The following is a 24,244-nucleotide window of genomic DNA, read 5'->3' as shown; positions in this document are numbered from 1 at the left end:
AGCTAGTCATTTGTTAGCTATGCTAACAAGCTAGCAAGAAGTTGCATAGCAACAGCAGGCAAAGCGCTAGACAGGCAAAGCTCTAGTACACTCTACTGAAAGGATACCGTTCGTTTACAGTATACTAAAATGAAATTATAGTATGTAGTATGTACTCATTAAGTATGTAGTATACAGTATGTAAGTATGAGTATTCGAACACAGCACTGGTTTCTTGTTGAAACTAACTGTAACCTTTTACTTCCTTCTTCAACGTCACTAGATGGAAATCAATCACATACACAAAAAGAAGACAATCGTCTTTTCTGTTATTTTCCTACTTGTTTTGATGGTAATCTTAGTTTTAATCTTCGGCATACCCCATTCAAAGGTGAGATATTTGACTTTTTTTGTATTTATTTTTTAATTTTTTTTTAATGATTACATATTAAATTGTCATTGTTTGCCCCTACATCAGATCAGCGTTTCCAAACTTTAGTACAGTTTGCCATAAGTCTCATGAATGGAAACGTGTCTAAATAATGTCACTGTTACAGGATGGAGAAACTGAGAATGGAGGCATTCAAGATGGAGGGATGCAAGATGGAGGGATTCAAGATGGAGGGATGCAAGAGATTCTACCTCTAGACATGGTCCGTTCTTCTGTTGATGACAAATATGATGGGTGCAGAGATTTAATGTTATGGGCGGTTGAAAACATGTACCTCTTCGATGAGTTAAACACTAATCCTCAATTCAATACATCCTGGAACATAGCAAAACCACACGCTATACCACATGGAGACAGTTTGAATACAGAGCATTCTATTGCTATCTATTTGTATACAAAAAACATACCAGGATCAAATTCCAAATCAATGTACCTGGACTTTAACAAAGCAGTTCAAGAGGGCCATTCTGCATATATGACATCATCATTCAAGTACCATGCACTGTATTTCTACCTGACTGATGCCATTCAGATTCTTAGAGAAAGACAAGAGACATGTAAGGAAACCTTTCACAGAACCAACAAGAAGTTTGATATGAGTGTTCTCAACCACGAGATCCGTTTCGGCACCTTCGCCACAAGCTCTTTAAGATCCGACTTAACCAACTTTGGGAATGTGTCTTGCTTTGAGGTCCACACTTGCTTTGGTGCTGAGCTAACTTCTTACTCAGCCTTTCCTGAAGAGAGACAAGTTTTAATTCCTCCATATGAGATTTTTGAAGTCACCAAAATCCAGACAAAGTCACCAGTGAATAACCTGTTGTGTGAAGTCGTCTACACACTAAAGAGCAAGGGAACAGACACTGATCTGAATTGCAAATTGATTTTCAGTGGAGGAGAATCGAACATCATCAGAGCATCAGATACAGGCTACATAATACTCTATATTATGTTGATAACTACTGTATATTACTGATCATTACCACCACCTCTAACAATGAGAAGTAGCCTGATCTGACACAACAGCTGCCCCAGCTTCACAGTGTAGAGATTTTGGCTGTGTTCCAGGTCAGCTACATTGCAGACGCATGCCTAATCTCACACCTGTATAGGTCTTTAACATATCAACTAACCACATCATTTAGCAATCTGTTGCCCGACTACGCAGTCGATGATGTGGCACACAACCATTGGTTGATGCAATGCATTGTCTGCAATGTATTCGACCTGGAATGCAACCCCTGTTAATGCTTGTATTAACCTGCATTGATTGCTCGGTTGCATATTTTTTTTTACTGCTACTGTTTTGAAATGGTTGAGATTACATGTCTTGGTCACGTGTAATATTTTCTTGACCTTTGCTGGCATGTACACCGTGACCGCGGCTACCTACAGTACACCTGGCAGCATTTGAGTTTTGGAAGGGGAGGGATTTTTCGGCCATACGTTGCACGCGACTTGCAGAGAGAGGGGGAGGGCTACCAAAGATGATCGTCCCTGGTTCCACCACTAGTCCAACATCTCAACCCCCCACAACCAACACTAGTAACTGTTTAGAGGCCAGTGCTCATGTAATAATTGGTTCTGAGTTGCCGAGATGAAGCCAAAGAGAACCAGCCACTATCATCACATCTGAGTGACATTGTGGTTAACATGATAAAGCTTTTTTCACATTACACCATTTTCAAAATCCTTAAAATCACCATGTTCTTGACTGTCATGCCTAATGGCTGTACAAAGAAATGACACGTCAGTACTGGCTTTAAAGCTTGCTTCACATTACATGGTTTACAAAATCCTTCACTTGTATTACCTTTCACACTATGCAAGTCTTGACAGGATTGCATGTGTCCCATCATGTCTAATCTGTAATGTATTATATCTGACAAACTGACTCAATTGAACCTAAGGTCAGTTCGTAACGGGTTGTAAGAATAACAAGAGTGAGGAGAAAATAAAACTTGGAGGGCTCTCTGAGGCTGAGTGAGAGGGTTGGGTGAGAGAGCACTGAGAAGGGTTAGTCGTTTTCTGTCTGTGAGGTCACTGGCCGTACGCCTCTCAGATGAGTGGGAGGAGACAAAATAAAGATGATTGATGCAGCTATAGTATCAAACCTAAATACCATGCAGCCTTTTCATGGGAGGGATATTCTGTCGGTTTCATTAAGTACGTTGTTCACCTGGAAAAACTGGTTTGAGAGACTCAAACACAACCAACACACATTGATAACATATAAGAACAATATAGGCCATAGGTTAATAGAGAGAAAGAACTATATGTAGGCTTCTGTCTGGTATGTGATTCTACCATAAGACTAAACACACGGGCCAAGTCCAACTCCCCATACTAACTAGTAAGCTGATGGATATGAGAAAATACAATGTTTTATAATATGTGACATTTCTAATATTGAGTATGCTTTCAATGCCAGGACGTCATAATAATTTCAGTTTTTAATTTAGTGTTCTTCACCACATTCTATTGAGGAAGAGAATTGTCACTTCAGACCCAGATGATAATCAGCTGATAATAAGATAAGTGGATAGACTGTAGAAGACACATTCTCAGTATGGGTGAACCTAGTATGTTAATATTTGTTGCTTATTGTATACATTTTAACTAGACTACATTGTAAATAGCGTAGTAATAACCAGACAGATAACCATGTAGCGTAATATTAATGTAAGAGATCCAGCCGGCTCACCAGGCTCCATTCTAAATAGTGTGTAGTATGATCAGTACACAGTAGTTATAGTCAGTTGTAGTCAAGACAGATGTCAGACATGGTCTAAGTGGTTTGCCTAAGAGGCAGGTTGACAATAAACATCAAATAGTACAACAATCAAGGATATATTTTAGTCATTGACCTTTTTTTAATTGATCTGATGATCAATATTCATATGATTGTCTCACACCTGTTAATGGGCAACACTTATTTAGAAGTTGGATTCTGGGGAAATAAACATTTTAAATAGATGGTTGACAGATCCTTCAGTTTAGGTAGGCTGCAGTGACATGGAGCATTCTTCACAGTTACCAGAAGAGGAAAGCATTTCACTTAACCAGCTAAAGGCCTGATTGACAGAGAAAGCTCAGACTAGGGTTATTCAAATCCAGTCTCACACCGTAGGGGTCAGTTCTGTGATTGCCTAAATTCAACACAACTGGTCTTCCAGGTAGGTTAAATTTAAAACATGATTTGCCTGGGCCCCTCCAGGACCACGGTTGCCTACAAGGTGCAGTACTTCCCAACACTCTCCTCTGGGTTCACCAGACAGGCACACCTGCATCAATTAGTCAACAATTTGATGATTAGTAGACTGAATCAGGTCTGCCAGATTAGGACCACTGAAAACCAAACACACACTAATGTACCCAGAGGCCTTTAGTTAAAAGACACGGTTCATTCTGCACAGAAGCCGGAAGAGGGCAGTATTTAACTCCACCAGCTAAAGGGATGATTGGCAGACAAACCTCTTTCTGTAGTGCTGCAGGTACTGCAGGATTTTGTCGCAACTACAGACCACATTGAGCTACTTAGCTAATTGATCAGTTCAGTGATTGCCTAAATTCAACACCTGGTCTTCCAGGTTAAATGAAAAACATGAAGTGCCTGCAGCACTACAGGACCAGGGTTACTTACTTGGTGCAGTACCTCACAACCCTCTCCTCGGAAACGACCAGACTGGCACATTTGCATCAATTACACACACACACACACACACACACATACAAACAATGCAAATAAACTAACAGAAAAACATGTAAAATATCTGCCTTCTTCTCCGACTAGTCATCTGTCCTGTTATAAATGATACCCACATTGTTTGTTATATTGTTAATATTTCCTCTGCCAGGGAATTGGCATTTGTTGTCATGTGCATTGCAGCTTTTGTTAAAACCAATAAAGAAAAGCATTGAGCAATATGACATCTCCTGTCCTATTTATCCACTTCCTGTACATCTGCTATAAAGATATCAATTTCATTTCACTTGAAGAAAATATGTTTGTTCTCAGGTATAATTAGAAGTGGCTACAAATATATTTAGTTTTAACCAAAGATTAAAAGTTAAAAACATATTTGTAGAAATAACTGACATTTATGGTTTTGAAATCAAAGTGATGGAGGGAGAGCAGTAGCAGGGTTAGTAGTTTCCTGTGTCTGTGAGGTCAGAGTGAGATAGGAGGGAGAACAGTAGCAGGGTTAGTAGTTTCCTGTGTCTGTGAGGTCAGAGTGAGATGGGAGGGAGAACAGTAGCAGGGTTAGTAGTTTCCTGTATCTGTGAAGTCAGAGCTCAGTACAGCTCAATCTATCAACTACAACGAGGAGAGAGCTGTCTCGTTCCAGGCCGACTATATTGCAATTGAGTTGCAACCAATGCTCATCAGATTGCTATACCATATGATGTGGTTAACTGAGATGTTAAACACCTATCCAGAAGTTGTGAGTTCTGTTTGCAATGTAGTCAGCCTGGAACATGGCCAATGTTATGACAGGGTGGAAGGAGAGAGGGGGCGGGGCTCAGTTATCAAGAATCCTTTCAGCAGCCATGTATTCACTAACAGAGACAACAGAAGTCACAGGGACGCAGTGAACAATCATACAACCTACCGTCTATCCGCTTTGACACTAAACTGTTGCTTTGACAACTGTCACTAAGCTAACATAATGCAGTCGTTTTAAGATGGTCATAACAATCGGTCCTTTAGCTATTTGATATGTAATTTTATGTATGAAAAAAATGTAAAGAAATGTATTGATAAAATACTGAATTTGGATTACTGTAGTCCACAGAAACACATTGAATAACACATTCATAAATGGCAAAAAATACAGTAAAAACGTTTTCAAGTGTCTGTCCTATATCTAGGAGATATACGAAAGCTCAGGAAAAAAAGCAACAATTAAGATGTTTAATTTTATTGTGTTTTATTCAATGCAGAATACATGATTCTGCCACAAAATTGAAAAAAAAAACATGTTACTGAGAAATGTCTGGAACTCATCCAGTGACACAACTTGCCAGTGACCATGACAACTGGCATTAGGTGCAGTGGTTAACTTGTGTGTGAGGAAGACAGAAAGGTGGAATGTTAACTATCTCAGCAGCATCACTTTTAGTGGCCCTGTAGTGAACCAAGGTGTACTGTACATTATCATGTATGTGTGCAATCATGAAGATCTGTGTCACACCCTGATCGGTTTCACCTGTCTTTGTGATTGTGTACACTCCCCTCCAGGTGTCGCCCATCTCCCCATTATCCCCTGTGTATTTATACCTGTGATCTCTGTTTGTCTGTTGCCAGTTTGTTTTGTTTCGTCAAGCCTAACAGCGTTTTCCCCTCTATTCCTGTCTCTTGATTGTCCCTGTTCTCTAGTTTTCTGGGTTTGACCTTTTCTGCCTACCCTGAGTCTGCCTGCCGTCCAGTACCTTTGCCCTACCAATCTGGATTATTGACCCCTGCTTGTCCTTGACCTGTATTTTGCCTGCCCCTAATGGATTATTAAACAATTGTTAATTCAACGTTGTCTGCATCTGGGTCTTACCTTGAAACGTGATAGTACGAACTGGCCATGACTGACCCAGCAGACTCGGGCCAGCTGCGCAATGCCATCTCCTCCCAAGGAGCCACCATCGTTACGCACGAGAAATTGCTTCGTGGCCTTATGGAGGGAGTCCAAACGTTGGCTGAACTCCATGACCGGGCGTTGGACATTTTGCTGGAGCAATTCTGCAGTTTGTCTGGGAGGCAGCCTACCACTGTGGTAACCCCACAGCCCCTCAGTAACTCAGCTGCTAGCTGCGCCGTGTCATCGGTCACTCCACCTTCTCTGGAGTCCCGCTTACCTCTACCTGGAACGCTTCAATGGAGAGCCGAGCACCCGTCGGGCGTTTCTTGCTCAGTGGGCCCTCGTCTTTGAGCTTCATCCCTCCTCCTTCCCCTCAGATCGCTCCAAGATAGCCTAACTCTTCACACTGATGTCCAAGAGGGCTCTCACTTGGGCTACTGCTGTATGGGAACAACAACCGGCCATATGCGTTAGTTTCTATGGGTTCGTGGGAAAGGTGAAGAAGGTTTTTGATGCCCCATTCTCCGGGAGAGAAGCTGCCTGGAAGCTAATCCAGATTCGTCAGGACTCCCGCAGTGTGGCAGACTATTCTGTGGATTTCTGCAAGTTGGCAGAGGAGAGTGTTTGGAACCAGGAAGCGCTTTTCGATATGTTCCTGCAGGAGGTCAAGGACGAGCTTGCTGCTCGGGAGTTACCTACGGATTGCGCCTCCCTCATCGCGATGACCATCTGCATCGATGGCCGATTTTGCTCGCACGTCCAGGGATTCCACCTGGCCTCAGAGTAATCCCGGAAGTCCCCAACCCTCCCGTTGCCGAGAGAATCCGAGGCTTCCTGACCTCCCCCAAGAGTCGCCGAAGATGGCTGAGCACTGCTTCCCGAGCCTATGCAACTAGGCAAAGCTGGGATGCCAGTGGAAAGGCAATACAGGATCAACGCGAAGAGTTGTATGTATTGCGGGACACTTGGTCATTTTGTAACCTCTTGTCCTTTAAAAAGAGCAGGCTCACCGGTAGGAGTGAGTACTCTGGTGGGCTATACGGAGAACCTTTCTGCTTCCCTTGCTCGCAACCCTATTTCATCCCATTCTGCTATAGGGAAACCAGCCCATAGGCCGGGTCACTCACAATACCACTCCCATCAACCTACGGGTGTCAGAGAATCACAGTTAGACCATTCAATTTCTGCTCATCAAGTCTCCTCAGATTCCCGTGGTTTTGGGAATCTCCTGGCTTCGGCGACACAATCTCTCATCAACTGGTCTATGGGTGCCATCATGGGCTGGAGTCCGTTCTGCTACGTCCATTGTCGGAAGTCAGAACAACCTGCACCGGGACGTCTTCCTGGGGCCCGGAAGATGCCCCGAAACTCTCCGCCATCCACACAGAGTACCATGACCTTCAGGGAGGTGTTCAGCAAGACCACTGAAGCCACTTTGCTTCAGCCGCACTGATCCTATGACTGCGGGATTGGCCTTCTCCCTAGCACCATACCACCCCATGGATGTTTGTACTCTCTGTCGGGACTTGAAAGCAAGGCTATGGAGACCTACATTTCTGCAGAATTTATATGACCAGTGGCTACTACGAGTATCTGGTCATGCCTTTTGGCCTCACCAACGCCCTTGCTATGTTACAGGCTCTGGTAAATGATGTTCTCCGCGACATGTTGAACCAGTTTGTCTTCGTCTACATTAATGACATCCTCGTCTTCTCCCGCTCCCCCCTGAAAACACGTACTCCACATCTGGCTGGTTCTTCAACGCCTTCTGGAGAAGCAGCTGTTTGTGAAGGCAAAGAAGTGCGAGTTCCATCGCTCCACTATCTGGGTTACATCATCTCTGCTGGGAGTGTCCAGATGGATCCCGGCATTGTGAGAGCAGTGGTGGATTGGCTTCAGCCTACATCCAACATGCAGCTACAATGTTTCCTGGGGTATGTCAACTTTTATCACCGCTTTATCCGGGGTTACAGCACCTTCCATCCTGTCTGCATTCACCTACCAAGGTTCCATTCACGTGGTTCTTTGCTGCTGACCGAGCATCCTAGAACCTCAAACACCACTTCACCACTGCTCCTACCTTGGTTCATCCTGACCCTTCCCTTCAGTTCGTGGTGGAGGCCAATGCTTCGGATGTCAAAGTGGGGGCTGTCCTCACCCAACGTTCTTCCCTGGACCTTAAGATGAATCCCTGCGCCTTCTTCTCCCACCGCCTCAATGCCACAGGGAGGATCTACGATGTGGGGAATCGGGAGTTTCTCGCGGTGAAGATGGTGTTTGGCGGAATGGAGGTACTGGCTGGAAAGGGTGGAACATCCATTCATTGTGTGGACCAACCACAAAAACCTGGAAAAAACAAAGGAACTAAGGTCAGAACGTGACAGTACCCCCCCAAAGGTGCGGACTCCGGCCGCAAAACCTAAACCTATAGGGGAGGGTCTGGGTGGATGTCTGTCCGCGGTGGCGGCGTGGACCCCACTCCACCATAGTCCTTCTTCGCCTATCTACCCGCCTCTGTGGCCTCTTTAATTTGGCGCCCCTTGCCGCCGACCTCAGACTGGAGACCCAAGCCACGGGTCCCGAATGGACGGGAGATTCCGGCAGCACCGGACGGACGGGAGACTTCGGCAGCTCTCCTGGCTGACTGACGGCTCTGGCAGCTCCTGGCCGACTGACGGCTCTGGCAGCTCAGGGCAGACTGGCGGCTCTGGCAGCTCAGGACAGACTGGCGGCTCTGGCAGCTCAGGATTTGCGGGAGACTCTGGCAGGTCAGGACAGACGGGAGACTCTGGCAGCTCAGGACAGACAGGAGACTCTGGCAGCTCAGGACAGACGGGAGACTCTGGCACCTCAGGACAGACAGGAGACTCTGGCACCTCAGCACAGATGGGAGACTCTGGCAGCTCAGGACAGATGGGAGACTGGCAGTGCTGGGCAGGAAGAAGGCTCTGGCAGCGCTGGACAGGCGGGAGCACCTGTAGTGAGGAGACGGAGAGACAGCCTGGTGGGGGGGGCTGCCACCGGAGGGCTAGTGCGTGGATGTGGCACCTGATAGACCGGACCGTGAAGGCGCACTGGAGGTCTCGAGCACCGAGCCTGCCCAACCTTACCTGGTTGAATGCTCCCCGTAGCCAGGCCAGTGCGGCGAGGTGGAATAGCCCACACTGGGCTGTGCTGGCGAACCTGGGACACCATGCGTAAGGCTGGTGCCATGTACCCCGGCCCGAGGAGACGCACTGGAGACGAGAAGCGCTGAGCCGGCATCATGGCACCTGCCTCGATGCCCAACCTAGCCCGGCCGATACGAGGCGCTGCGCTATAACGCCCCGGGCTATGCCTGCGCACCGGGGACACCGTGCACCTCACGGCATAACACGGTGCCTGCCCGGTCCCTCTCTCTCCATGGTAAGCACGGGGAGTTGGCTCAGGTCTCCTACCTGACTTAGCCACACTCCCCGTGTGCCTCCCCCCAATCAATTTTTGGGGCTGCCTCTCGGGCTTCCTTGCCAGCCGTGTTCCCTCGAAGCGCTGGCTCCCATTACCTACTGCCTCCGTTCTCCTGGCTGCCTCCATCTGTTCCCATGGGAGGCGATCCCTTCCAGCCAGGATCTCCTCCCATGTGTAGCAACCCTTGCCGTCCAAAACGTCCTCCCATGTCCAGGAGTCCTGAGATCGCTGCTGCCCGATACCACGCTGCTTGGTCCTTTTTTGGTGGGTGATTCTGTAACGGCTCTCGTGGGAAGAAGGTGAGGACCAAAGCGCAGCGTGGTAAGTGTTCACCTTATTTAATGAAAAAACTCAACACTGAATAACAAACAACAAAGAAACATCCGAAACAGTTCTGTCTTTTGCAGACACAAAGACTGGAAATAAACACCCATGAAACACAGGTGGAAAAAGGCTACCTAAGTATGATTCTGAATCAGAGACAACTAAAGACACATGCCTCTGATTGAGAACCATACCAGGCCAAACTCAAAAACCAACATAGAAAAACAAACATAGACTACCCACCCCAACTCACGCGCTGACTATACTAAAACAAAGACAAAACAAAGGATCTAAGGTCAGAACGTGACACCAATGTTATTACAGGGGTGGGAGGAGAGAGGGCGTGGGGCTCAGTTAGCAAGAACCCTTTCAGCAACATTTTTAAATAAAACCTGTCAAAACCTGTGTTGACTAATAGAGACCACAGTGAACAATCATACAACATACTGTCTATCCACTTTGAAACTAAATGGTTGCTTTGACACTAACATAAAACAATGTTTTTTATATAGGAGATGGACATGATAATGAATGTATTTTACAGCAATGGCACATGCAAAGTTACATATTGGTAACTAAATGACATTTATCTTATCTTTGTTAGGTTATTTGTGTGTTGTGGTTTACACCAAACTCAACCTGATGACTGTCTGTCTCACACCTTCAAGGGGGCCTCAAACTTGTTAGCAGGGGGTTTCTGAGGGGGGAAAGATCACAAAAGATACCTGTTAGGAACAGTTAGAAATTGTCCAAAATAGGGGTGGGTTGTCAAACTTTTTTTTGCATTTGGGAGGGTAGTGCGGGGTTTTCCGGGCACAGGGGCACGTTCTTCCCTGATTTACATTAACCATTTGGCAGGTTTTACTATATAATGTATTCTACAGTTGGATTCGGGCAAAACTTGGAAACTAACAATGTTACTACGGGAGAGAGGGTAATGTATAACGTTTACATTGTCAGGATATGTTATTGTTAGCCATCAAGGATACTCTGGGAGGAGAGGAGACACAGTCTGGTATCAATCACCCTGACAGCCTTGAGTTGGGAAGGAGTGAGCACTTTGGGGTAGAGGTCAGGTCAGATGAAGTGAGGAAGAACAGATATAACTAAGGTTCTGTCTGGATGTTCAGTTGTGGAGGAGAAGACTCAACCTAGGAGAAAGGGTTAAATATCAGTGCTTGTGTGAAATGTTTTTTATCTGAATTACAGCTGTAACAACCCTTTGGGAAGAATTAAACTTGGTTAATCGTGAGTTATTTACTCTGAAAAATTTGAACCTAACACTACGGTATATAACCACATGTCCTCATCTGCTTGCATGCACTTCTGCTATCAAGGTGAATGGTACTTGTCTTATGCACTATGCTTTTCCACAAGCTTACTATACCACAGGTCAATATAGTCTACCAGTCAACTGTCTATCCTGCCCTCTATCCACCATTCATAGTGGCAATAGTGGTAGGTGGATCATTTGTCCAGATCTGCTGTAGGCAAACTAGAAATCATACCACACATAAAAGCATTCAAAGCTGCATCAATGCTTAGTATAAATCCACAACAACAAATAGGAATTGCTGACAGGCACTGGAGAGAACAGGTGCATCATTGCGCATGAAAGAACAGTGAAGACCCATGCAGCTCCCCTATTGATCTTGCTTAGGGACAATACAATATTCCTACCTACACTAGCCTACGAGACCAAAAACCAATGAATAATTGCTTTATTGTTCTACTCTAGGCTGTAGACTGCAGTAAAAATGTAATAATAAGCCCTGTTATTTGAATGTTTCATTGCATTTGGATCAGTTGTGGGTCTACTCTGACCGATTCTAGAAAGGAGCAGCAGCAGGCCAGTCTGGCTGTATTTTTACAGCTGCTACTTTAAAAGTCTCCTATAGGCTACCTGCACACGCTCATCCACTCCCCTCTAATATAATTCCAGCATCCAAACTGCACACCGGCCATTCCATTACACCAAAAAATGTAAATACATTGGGAGATTGTCAAGCCAAGACTTTAATACTGAGTAGGGAGGGTCAATTATGGAGATAAGCACTCAAAGTCAGTAATCGGTATGCAGTTATGCGTTGCTTATTGATTGGTGGAAAATGTGTTGCATATATCTTATATCATCATTATCTGAAGCCGGCTCTTATCATAGTGTAATAAAACAGGCAGAGAGAGCTGGCTCGTCTGTTGTGGTCGGCGAACCCTCAACCTTCTGGCCCGTTAGCCCTGCGTGGCATCGACTGTGGTAAAGTTGATATCCACGTTTATAAGCACAGGTTTGCTACATGTATTGTTATTAATCGTCGTAATACATTTTTCTGAGTACATTTTAATAGTAGGGAGTGTCTGCACATTTTTGGACAGGACAAGGGGAAGGTTATGTGGAAAAAAAATTACATTGCAGAGGGGGTGAATCTTTTTTATGACACCTCAAGTTAGCAAGACAGTACAAACAGATCTGGGACTAAGGCTAGGAAAGATCTAAACAGCAGTCAGAAGTCATGAGTGAAGTCCCCCTTGGTGACTGACTGATGACTGGTATCCTTCCATATCACAGGAGGTTGGTGGCACCTTAGTTGGGGAGAACGGGCTTGTAGTAATGACTGGAGCGGAATCAGGGGAATGGAATCAAATACATCAAACACATGGTACTCCCTTCAGCAGCCTCCACTGTTCCACATATACCAAATATGATATATTTTACAACATATTTTAATTGACAATTAAGATTTTCTATTTTATTCTATTAAAATTATGATACTTGGTTCTGCCACAACATTTTTAAATAAAACTTGTTGTTGTGAAGTAGGTAGAACTCATCCAGTGACGTCATTCCCTGTCACACAACCTCAGAGATGGTGACCATGACAACTGACTGACCACACATTGAGGTGTTTGACTTGGGGTTGAGAAGAGCGTGAGAAAGACAGAAAGGGGGAACGTTAACTCTTTCTCAGCAGCATCACTTTTAGTTTCAAATGGCCCTGTGGTGAACCAAGGTAGAGCTGTGTACATCCTCATGCATGTGTACGTGTGCAGACATGAAGATCTAAATGACTTTGTGCACGTGTTATCTTGGTGCTTCAGTGTGGGAACATGGTTTGTGGTCATGTCTGCTTGTAAAGTCAGAAATCTGACCAGGTATAAGTAGATCTTATCAGACAGTCTGCAAAACAGTGAAGCTGAACAATACAAAACTACCTCTATCGTGCTCCAGTCTGGTAAGTTCAACTATCATATCATTATAGTCTGATAAGATGTTACAACAAGAGTGGTGGTATCAGATATAGGGCCTAGTGCAAAATCATTGTGAAATGTGCAAAAAAGACATTAAACATTGTAATCTCTGTGTGATTTCATTTGGTAACACTTTTTCTGTATCAATTTCCACTGGCCATTAATATCAGGGCCAAATTATTATTTTTTATTTTACCTTTATTTAACTAGGCAAGTCAGTTAAGAATAAATTCTTATTTACAATGACGGCCTACCCCAGCCAAACCCAACCCGGACGACGCTGTGCCAATTGTGCGCCGCCCTATGGGACTCCCGATCACGGCCATATGTGATGCAGCCTGTATTTGAACCACGTACTGCAGTGATGCCTCTTGCACTGAGATGCAGTGTCTTAGACCACTGCGCCACTCGGGAGCCCCTTAGGGCCAAATTAGGGTCAAATTCAATCTGGTTCGAATGGAATTCTCGAATTGGTGCTGGGTCGAGAGAAACCCAGGCCAGTGCATCCCAGTTTCACAACTGGTGCCAGCTCGATTAGAAATTGTACTGGTGACGTCGTTACTATGCAACCACCAACTGATCACTGCTGGATTCTGATACCATGTTTAGCTATCTCGTCTGGGCTTGATGCTGTTAGCTAGCACATGGACAAGCAACACTGCTGTAGTCAGACATGACATGAATTAACACCATAGCTGGATCATTAATTTATTTTTGAATGAGCTAACGAGAGCTATCAGTAATTTTAACTGGCCATGTCATATTGAAAGCTAGATAGCTACATCATATCAAACAAGTCACGTGGTTTGCTTGGCTTCCTAGCTAGAAAATAGCCAATGCCATGGCTAGCAAGGTAGGTATAAAGCTAGCTAGTCTGTTATGCTAGTGATGACGATAACCAATTAGCTTGCTAGCTAACGTTAGCAAGCTAAATACATGTCTCTGTGTCTGGCTTCAAAGTGCAAATGGAAACGGGGCTTCAGTAGCATTTCAACTAACTATCTACAAACCGTAACAATAGCCATAACCCTAACCTTAACACTTATCCTAACCCTGAACTGTGTTAAACACCTAGCTACACATCCATATTTTTATCAATCCATGTTTACCAAAATATTTCAATAGACAATAAAGATTTTCTATTTCATTCTATTATATTCTGTCCTAATCTATTCAAATTAGGATACTTGGTACTGCCACACACAAAAAAAGACTGACGTGAAGTTGTCTACACATTAGTGAACACTGGCGTTTAGAGTGACTTGAATTGCAAGTTGCAAAATGATGCAAAATCAAACCTGAGAAGCAGCTTTTTTGCATTCAGCAGAGCATTAGCTACAGGCTAATGATACAAACATAAAACAAAATATCTTGATCTAATGAACTGTCATAACCTACTTACTAAACTGGTGTTTTGACATTAGCTGTTGCTTTGACACTACTATAAAACACAATATCTCTAAGAGATGGAAATGATAATGAAAATATTCTACAGTAATGATGACAACTACATAGTTACATCTGGGAAACTGAATGACATTTATCTTTGTCAGGTTGTTTGTGTTGTGGTTGTGGTTTGCATCAAACTCAGTCTGATGATGACTGTCACACCTTCAAGAGGGCCTCAAACTTTAGTGTGGGTTCTGAGTGGAAAAATACTAGAAAAAGATACCTGTTAGTGGGAAAGAGATCAACAGTAGTCAGAAGTCACCCTGATGATTGACTGATGACTGGTATCATTCCACATTTAACCAAATGTGAAATATTTTCTGAAATATTAAAAAACATTTTATAACATTAGCCACTTACACTCATGGGAAATTACCTACAGTTGAAGTTTACATACACCTTACCCAAAAACATTTAAACTCAGTTTTTCACAATCCCTGACATTTAATCCAAGTAAAAATTCCCTGTCTTAGGTCAGTTAGGATCAACACTTTATTTTAAGAATGTGAAATGTCAGAATAATAGTAGAAAGAAAGATTTATTTCAGCTTTTATTTCTTTCATCACATTCCCAGTGGGTCAGAAGTTTACATACACTCAATTAGTATTTGGTAGCATTGCCTTTTATGTTTAACTTGGGTCAAATGTTTCAGGTAGCCTTTCACAAACTTCCCACAATAAGATGGGTGAATTTTGGCCCATTCCTCCTGACAGAGCTGGTGTAACTGAGTCAGGCTTGTAGGCCTCCTTGCTCGCACACACTTTTTCAGTTCTGCCCATAAATGTTCTATGGGATTGAGGTCAGGGCTGTGTGATGGCCACTCCAATACCTTGACTTTGTTGTCCTTAAGCCATTTTTCCACAACTTTGGAAGTATGCTTGGGGTCATTGTCCATTTGGAAAACCCATTTGTAACAAAGTTTTAACTTCCTGACTGATGTCTTGAAATGTTGCTTCAATATATCCACATAATATTCCTACCTCATGATGCCATCTATTTTGTGAAGTACACCAATCCCTCCTGCAGCAAAGCACCCCCTTAACACAACTGTGCTTCACGATTGGGATGTGTTCTTCGGCTTGCAAGCCTCCCCTTTTCCCTCCAAACATAACGATGGTCAAAATGGCAAAACAGTTCTATGACCAGGAGGACATTTCTCCAAAAAGTATAATATTTGTCCCCATGTGCAGTTGCAAACCGTAGTCTGGCTTTTTTATGGCGGTTTTGGAGCAGTGGTGTCACGACTTCCACCGAAGTCGGCTCCTCTCCTTGTTCGTGTGGCGTTCGGCGATCGACGTCACCGGCTTTCTAGCCATCGCCGCTCCATTTTTCATATTTCCATTTGTTTTGTCTTGTTCCATACACACCTGGTTTTCATTCCCTAATCAACCTACATGTATTTAGTCCTCTGTTTCCCTCCATGTCTTTGTGTGATATTGATTATTGTAAGTGCTTCTGCACATTTTGTTTGACTGGTGCATGTCGGGTTATTGTGCCCATATTTTTGTGTTTCTATGGCCGTTGGTTTTACTATTAAAACTACCAAGTTCTGCTCTCCTGCGTCTGACTTCCTCACCTCCAGTACACACCGCATCACAGGTGGCTTCTTCCTTGCCGAGCCGCTTTTCAGGTTATGTCGATATAGGACTTGTTTTACTGTGGATATAGATATTTTTGTACCTGTTTCCTCCAGCATCTTCACAAGGTCCTTTGCTGTTGTTCTGGGATTGATTTGCACTTTTCGCACCAAAGTACGTTCATCTCTAGGTGACAGAACACGTCTCCTTCCTGAGCGGTATAACTGCTGCGTAGTCTCATGGTGTTTATACTTGCGTACTATTGTTTGTACAGATGAACGTGGTACCTTCAGGCGTTTGGAAATTGCTCCCAAGGATGAACCAGACTTTTGGAGGTTCACAATTCTTGGCTGATTTCTTTTGATTTTCCCATGATGTCAAGAAAAGAGGCACTGAGTTTGAAGGTAGGCCTTGAAATCCATCCTCAGGTACACCTCCAATTGACTCAAATGATGTCAATTAGCCTATCAGAAGCTTCTAAAGCCATGACATCATTTTCTGTAATTGTCCAGGCTGTTTAAAGGCACAGTCAATTTAGTGTATTTAGTCTTCTGACCCACTGGAATTGTGATACGGGGAATTATAAATGAAATAATCTATCTGTAAACTATTGTTGGACAAATTACTTGTCAAAGTAGCTGTCCTAACCGACTTGCAAAACTATAGTTTGTTAACAAGAAATTTGTGGAGTGGTTGAAAAACGAATTTTAATGAGTCCAACCTAAGTGTATGTAGACTTCCAACTTCAACTGTATATGGATAGGGCTAAAATGAAACATTTCTTACGGAAGATATATTCATACCCATGGTAGCACTTAAAAGGAAATAGTTGGGAGACTATGGAGCAATGATTATACTAAAGGTGAGGACACAACAGGTCACCTGACAAGACTGAATCTAAACATTACACCGTTGATTTTATGTGCATTTTACATTGACATTTACATTACAAACCAGAACTGAACTAAAAACTATTCATCTAACATCCAACATTTACAAGTCATTCAACGAAGTCACTTGTACCCAAAATAAGAGCTACAACACAACATCCCTGTTGTGAATGGCCCCACAAGTACCACTCCCTGCACCTTCTGACCAATGCCTTAGGAATTCTGAACAAGAACATGAAGTATTTCCAAATCTTCCGATGAACCAGAGGCTTTCTATGGTGTCTGAAATACTACAATGTGATTTGGACAGCTCTTTAGACAAGCAAATCACCTCTAAATGCCTTGGAACTCGCTCCTGTTTTGAGGTCACCACCTACATTGGTGCCCCACTGGGGGGGTACTCTCAGCTGCCGCAGGAGAAGGAGTTGCTGATTCCCCCCTATGAAGTGTTCAATAGACAATATTTTCTATTCCATTCATATTAGGATACTTCCCAATAGGCATAGACGTCAATTCAACATCCATTTCACGCTGGTTCAACCTAATTTAATTTTAAATGACGTGGAAACAATTTTGATTCAACCAGTGGGTTGGTTCTTCAACAATTTTTTTAAATTAAAACGTATCACTGAGAAATCGCTGGAACTCACCCAGTGACGTCATTACCAGTTACTCACACAACCTGAGAGCCTGTGGCCGTGTGACCATAGAATCTGGTACTTCTGTGTTGGAACAATGTTTGTGGTTGTGTGGGCTTGTATTAGTCAGATGTCTGACCAGGTATAAGTAGACCTTTGCAGAAAAGCTGCAAACACAAGTCCTGAAGCTGATCAATACAAAACAACCTCAATCGTGCTCCAGTCTGGTAAGTTGAACTATCAGATCATTATAATCTTATAATTCGTTACAACAACAGTGGTGGTATGATATATAGCATTGTCAGTAGTAGTACTCATTATTTCTCTATAGAGTTTATATCAGTAGTACTAACTAAATGACACTAGGTTGTTTAACGTGGCTAATGTTATTTCTCCATAGAGTTTATATCAGTAGTAATAATGAAATACTACTAGATTGTTGTAGCTAACATAGCTATGATTTTTTAAATTTTTGAAAAATTCTATATATCCATTGTTTAGCTGGAATGGAATGTTTTTATCCTTTATATTTGACTGTAATATGTGGCTGTCTCACCTAGCTACTGTACAGTGCCTTCAGAAGGTATTCTTACCCTTTATTTTTTCAAAATTTAGTGTTTTTACAAAGTGGTAATGAAATGGATTTAAACGTCATTTTTTTGTCCAAGTTTTACACAAAATACTATGAAGTATCAAAGTGGAAGAAATTATTTTACATTTGTGAAAAGTTAATGAAAAAATAAAACACAAATATCTTCATTAGATAAGTATTCAACCCTCTGAGTCAATAAATGTTAGAATCAATTTTGACAGCAATTACAGCTGTGAGGCTTTCTGGGTAAGTTAAGAAATGTGCCTACCTGTATTGTACAATATTTGCAAATTAATCATTTTTTGCAAATATTATAAGTTCTATCAAGTTGGTTGTTGATCATTGCTAGACAGTAATTGTCTAATCTTGACATAGATTTTCAAGATGATTTAGTCAAAACTGTAACTAGGCCACTCAAGAAAATTCAATGTTGTCTTGTTAAAACTTCTTTGGGACAGGGGGCAGTATTTTCACATCCGGATGAAAAGCATGTCCAAAGTAAACGGCCTGCTACTCAGACCCTGAAGCGAAGATATGCATATTATTAATAGATTTGGATAGAGAACACTCTGAAGTTTCTTAAACTGTTTGAATCATGTCTGTGAGTATAACAGAACTTATTTGGCAGGTGAAACCCTGAGGACAAACTTTCTTTTCATTGGGTTTTCATTGGGAATCCAGATTTCTAATCGACTTTCCTGCAGTTCCTATCGCTTCCACTGGATGTCAACAGTCTTTAGAAATTGTTTTAGGGATATCCTTTGAGAAATGAAGAAGTAACACTGTTCAGAACGGAGGTAGAGAGATGTGTACTCTTTGATAGAGGCGCGTGACCTGAAAAGCTCGCTCCACTTTGTTTTCCTCCGGTATTGAACACAGATCATCCCATCTTCAATTGTATCAATTATTTACGTTAAAAAATACCTTAAGTTGTATTAGGAAAGTAGTTTGACATGTTTGGACAAAGCTTACAGGTAACTTATGAGAAATTTTGTAGTCATGTTGCGCAACTTGGAACCGGTGTTTTTCTGGATCAAACGCGCCAAATAAATTGACATTTTGGATATATATCAACGTACTTAATCGAACAAAAGGACCATTTGTGACGTTTATGGGACATATTGGAGTGCCAACAGAAGAAACTCGTCAAAGGTAAGGCAAGAATTATATTTTATTTCTGAGTTTTGTGTTGCGCCTGCAGGGTTGAAATATACTTTTCTGTCTTTGTTTACTGGGGTGTTATCCTAAGATAATAGCATCATTTGCTTTCGCCGAAAAGCCTTTTTGAAATCTGACACATTGGCTGGACTCACAAGGGTAGCTTTAATTTGGTATCTTGTATGTGTGATTTCATGAAAGTATACATTTTAGAGTATTTTTAAAACATTTGGCGCTCTGCATTTTCACTGGATGTTGGCCAGTTGGAATGCTACCGTCCTGCATATCCCAGAGAGGTTTAATCACCAAAGGTGGATAACTGACTAAAAGGAGTAAAATACACAAAATCGTGTCTCGTACAATTGAAAAAGATCTCTCATGGTTGAAATTCTCCATTATATACCGCCATTCTGTCCTTTAGTAGTGTTTTTGTAGAAATCGCCTCAAACGTCATTTTACATCATGTTAAACAGTACTGCAAAAATGTTTACTTACAGAGTGCATCAAACATGATTTAGACCTTGTTTATGGAAAAGTGTTTATTTCTGTATTTCATGGTTGCAACTTGCTGAAAATTGTTCACAGTGTTCCTATTCTTGTTAAAGCAACTCCAATGTACATTTGGCCTTGTGTTTTAGGTTGCAAGATTTTACTCTAGGATTTGGCTTGTGCTTAGCTTTATTCTCAAAAAAACTTGTCAATGACAATTATACCCATAACACGATGCAGCCATCAGCATGCTTAAAAATATGACAAGTGGTACTCAGTCATTTGTTGTGTTGGATTTTCCCCCTTATATAAAGCTTTGTATTCAAGATATAATTAATTTCTTTGAATTTAAAAAAAAAAGTTTTACTTTAGTGTCTTATTGCAAACAGGTCGCATGTTTTGCAATATTGTATTCTGTACATGCTTCCTTCTCCATCTGTCAGTTAGGTTAGTGTTGTGGAGTGAGTACAATGTTGTTAATCCATTCTCAGTTTTCTACCATCACAAACATAAACATTTTAAACTATTCTAAAGTCACTATTGGCCTCCTTGTGAAATCCCTGAGCGGTTTCCTTCCTTTCTCTATAAAGTGTACTGTTGTCATTCTGCAGTCAATTGGAAAAAAGTAGCAAGCCAATTATTGAATGAGACTTGATTGACAGTAGTTTTGCTTCACAATAAAGGCTTTGTTAAATGGTGGCATTCCAAAAACTCCTATCAATTCTTAGAAGTGAATAATATCAAAGCTATTTTTATAATGATTATAATGATTACCAGTATGTTTATGTTTACTATCCGCTTCTATATGGTGCTTGTCACGCTCTTGACCAAGGCGCAGCGTGATTTGAGTTCCATATCCATTTATTAAGTGAAAACTTCTCAACAAAACAATAAACAAGCAACGAATCATGACTTCCGTGGTGTAACAAACACAATCAATATCCCACAAATACAGGTGGGAACAGGGACAACTTAAGTATGATCCCCAATTTAAAGACAACGATAATCAGCTGCCTCTAATTGGGAACCATTCTCAATCCCAAACATAGAAATAAATCGACTAGAACTTCCCCTAGTCACACCCTGACCTACAACACCATAGAGAATCAAGGGCTCTCTATGGTCAGGGCGTGACAGTGCTATTGCAATTCATTTTAAAACGTGAATAGTATCAAAGCTATGTTGTATCATGTTGGGTACTGTTGTGATGATTGGTATTTGTCTCCTGTATATGTTGTTTTACTACAGGTGCTGTTGAAGTCATGGGGCGAGACAACATCCTAACCTTTGCTGTGCTGTGTGTCTTCCATGTTTGGACTCTGGGTGTGGACTCGAAGATGGTAAGACGTGGACTCCAAGATGGTACTTTCAGCATATGGTCTTGCTACTTTTAAGATGAGAACAAGATTATTACAGTAAAAAAATATATAATAATAATATATATATAAAACTGTTTCTCTGTATTCTCCTCCGTGTTCTCTGAAGGTTCATCTCCATCAGCCTGGTCTCAATTCCAGCATACCCTTAGACATGGTCCCTGACTCTGTTGACGACATGTATAACGGCTGCACTGAACAAATGTACAACAAGGTGCAGAAGGAATATCTTGTACATGAAAACAAAGAGCCCTTCAAAAATGCCTGGAAGTGGGCCGAAAGGTGTGCAAAAAATGTGAAGGAACGATTCCGAAAGGACAAGTCTGAGTACAATGTTAGCGACAAACTTTCACATAATCATATCAAGGCTATCTGTGCTTACACAACAGGTCATCCTTCAATACACTCAGAGTTCAACCAAGCAGTCCGGACCAATAGATATAAGTATACAACCTCCTTCCAGTTCCACTCCCTGCATTTCTTCCTGACTGACGCCATTCGCCTCCTGAAAAAGAAGCAATCTTGTCACATCACATACAGAAGAACCAAAATGAAGTTTGTGGGTAAAGTTAACAAAACTATTAGATTTGGCTACTTTGCCTCCAGCTCTCTTAACAAGGACAATTCTGAATTTGGAGACAAGTCCTGCTTTGAGATAGAGACGTGTTTTGGCGCTTACCTGAAGTCCTTCCCCAAAATGGGGACAAAAGAAGAGGAGGTGTTGATTCCACCCTATGAAGTGTTCAACGTTACTGAAGTACTCAAGAAAGAAGACGATCCAACACTTTGGTGTGATGTTGTGAACAAACTACAGAGCACCAAAATAGCCAAGAGTAACCTGAATTGCAAAATGTTTAAGAAGCCAATTTTTAATTAAGAAAATTAACATTGAGTCATTGTCCCTAAAGAGGATGTAATTCAACCAGCTCAGCTTCTTATTCTCAGGCTTCTTACAAAAATAATAAAATGTTGAGTGACCATAGTTTCTATTGTAATAAGTTAATTGGTGTTTATTTGTGGATGTTACATACAAACCTCATCCTGACTACCAGAAATAGTTATTATTAAGATGTGTGTATTAACCTGTGTATCAGACTCCATAGGAGACTTTAAAGCACTTATATACCTTCTGCAGCTTGTGGCAAAATGAATAAAGAAAATCATTGAGCAAGAATACTGTATTCGTCATGTATTTTTTGTTTAAACTATTAACGTACTACGTTTAGACAAAGTGAAATTAATCCATGGATCAATCTATAATATTACATGACAAGTTTCATTGTTCAATAAAGTTATGCTTAATTACTTCCTCCGAGGTGGCACATAAAGCCACAAATAAAGTGATACCTGAAACTACCATTTGGTACTGAAGGAATTTTTTTTTAAATCCCATGAAAGATTCAAAATCATGTAAAAACATTCAAACATTTACTACTTTCACAAAAAGACAACATAAGGCATCATGGAATTATACAATTAATGTTCTTCCATAGAATACTTCTAACAGTCCAACATGGCTTCTGACCAATCATATGGCCAAATCAGGATTGACTGGCTGGCTCCACAGTACTGTTACAGAGCAAAGTTGGCGTCTTGACTTAAATTGGCCGACAGGCGTCACCAGATTCTCAGAGCAGGTGGGGCCCCACCACTGCTGTCCCTGATTGGCTCCCCTCCTATTTCTGTCCTCCAATGGGGTGCAAATACACACGTGATTCTCTGCTGGTTGGTTAATAAATCAATATGCAGCACAGAGAAACACACACACTCAGTCAAGTGAAGAAGTCCCCCCCCCTCTCTCTCTCTCTCACTGTATCTTCTTCTTTCCTCCCTCCCTCCACCCCCCCCCCCCCCCCCCCCCCCTCTCTCTCTCTCTCTCATCTCTCTGTCCCTCCCTCCCTCAGGTTGGAGGTGTGCAGGACCCTGATGGAACCTCTGGCTCCCAGGTAAAGTGTGTCAGAGCTGGGGTCCAGCAGGAGGACGCTGGTGTTGGACACCCCCAGAACTGTGCCTGATGAATAAATTAACTAAGCTGATGCTGTGTTGTTTGTTGAATTATTTGGGTCTAAAAACAAGACATAACCAATGAGTTTTCAAATAGAATAATGGACATTTTATAGTATATCTCTAATTTCTCAGCATACCATAGATTAAAGCAGCCTTTTTCAAACCTCTCCTCTGGAGCCCCAGACATTAAATGTTGTAGCCCTGAACTAGGATGCCTGATTTGAATAGTTAAAGGCTTCATGATTAGTTGACAAGTTGAATCAGGTGTGCTACTTAGTTCTGGAATTGTTCAAATACATGGAACGGCTGGGGGTCCCTGAGAAGAGGTTTGAAAAAGGTTTAAACAATAAACTCAATACAAGACACCTTCTCACACAGCCAATATATCGCTTTGTTGGAGAGAGAGAGAGAAAACAAATCTTGGTCCTCCTCTCCCTCTCCATCCCCATCGTTGGGCTCTCCTTTCCTCCAGAGGCTGGAGAAAACACACAAAGATAGGGCTGGATTCAACCACGGCTGGCTGGTGGCACCATAATTGGGGAGGAAGGGCTCATGGTAATGGTTGGAATAGAATGATGTCAAACACATGGTGTCCATGGTTTCCATGTGTTTGATACTACTCCATTCACTCCATTCCAGCCATTATTGTGAGCCATCCTCCCCTCACCTGCCTCCCCTGGCAACCAAACCACTTCAACACTTATGCATTCTCTTGTTTAGCGATATTGAGTCTTTACAGTTTGATTGTCCGCATGGTCAGTAGTATCTAGTCTATTGATGCAAGGAGCATCAATCTAAGGAACATAACGAAGAAATGCCCTTCCAAATCTGTCAGTTTAAGCTAGAGATACCTGTTTTTCCAAGGGCTGCTTCTCAATCTAGCACATCTGCCTATAGTGGCCTTCCACATCTGCGGTGGAAGGTGTCCGAGTTACAACTGCGTTTGTCAGACCATGAAAAACGGTCTTCTCATGGAAACATCTGTAGCGTCCGAACGGGTTGGCCGACAAACTAATATGGATAGATGAGACTCTCACAAACACGATGG

General features: G+C 42.2%; 2 protein-coding genes across 5 annotated transcripts; both read left to right on the top strand.

The window, feature by feature from the left end:
- The first annotated feature begins 511 nt into the window (after positions 1 to 511).
- LOC118941383 (NAD(P)(+)--arginine ADP-ribosyltransferase 2-like) lies at positions 512 to 2,128 on the top strand. The gene has a single exon (XM_036953878.1). It carries the CDS (start codon positions 522 to 524, stop codon positions 1,404 to 1,406), a length of 885 nt encoding a protein of 294 aa, XP_036809773.1. The 5' UTR covers positions 512 to 521; the 3' UTR covers positions 1,407 to 2,128.
- Positions 2,129 to 12,912: 10,784 nt separating this feature from the next.
- On the top strand, positions 12,913 to 22,363 carry LOC110497267 (T-cell ecto-ADP-ribosyltransferase 1-like). Of its 4 annotated transcripts, none has more exons than XM_036953882.1 (3): positions 12,913 to 13,004; positions 21,062 to 21,153; positions 21,299 to 22,363. In XM_036953882.1, exons 2-3 carry the CDS (start codon positions 21,076 to 21,078, stop codon positions 22,064 to 22,066), a joined length of 846 nt encoding a protein of 281 aa, XP_036809777.1. In that variant the 5' UTR covers positions 12,913 to 13,004; positions 21,062 to 21,075; the 3' UTR covers positions 22,067 to 22,363. The 4 variants fall into 4 exon arrangements, with proteins under 4 accessions (XP_036809777.1, XP_036809778.1, XP_036809776.1 ...); XM_036953883.1 differs by lacking the exon at positions 12,913 to 13,004 and adding an exon at positions 17,753 to 17,801; XM_036953881.1 differs by lacking the exon at positions 12,913 to 13,004 and adding an exon at positions 20,907 to 20,935.
- Positions 22,364 to 24,244: the final 1,881 nt, after the last annotated feature.

The sequence above is a fragment of the Oncorhynchus mykiss genome, chromosome 19 (assembly GCF_013265735.2).
Source record: "Oncorhynchus mykiss isolate Arlee chromosome 19, USDA_OmykA_1.1, whole genome shotgun sequence".
NCBI lineage: Eukaryota > Metazoa > Chordata > Actinopteri > Salmoniformes > Salmonidae > Oncorhynchus > Oncorhynchus mykiss.
The sequence above is the reverse complement of the archived record's forward strand: the minus strand, read 5'-3'. Positions and strand labels throughout refer to the sequence as shown.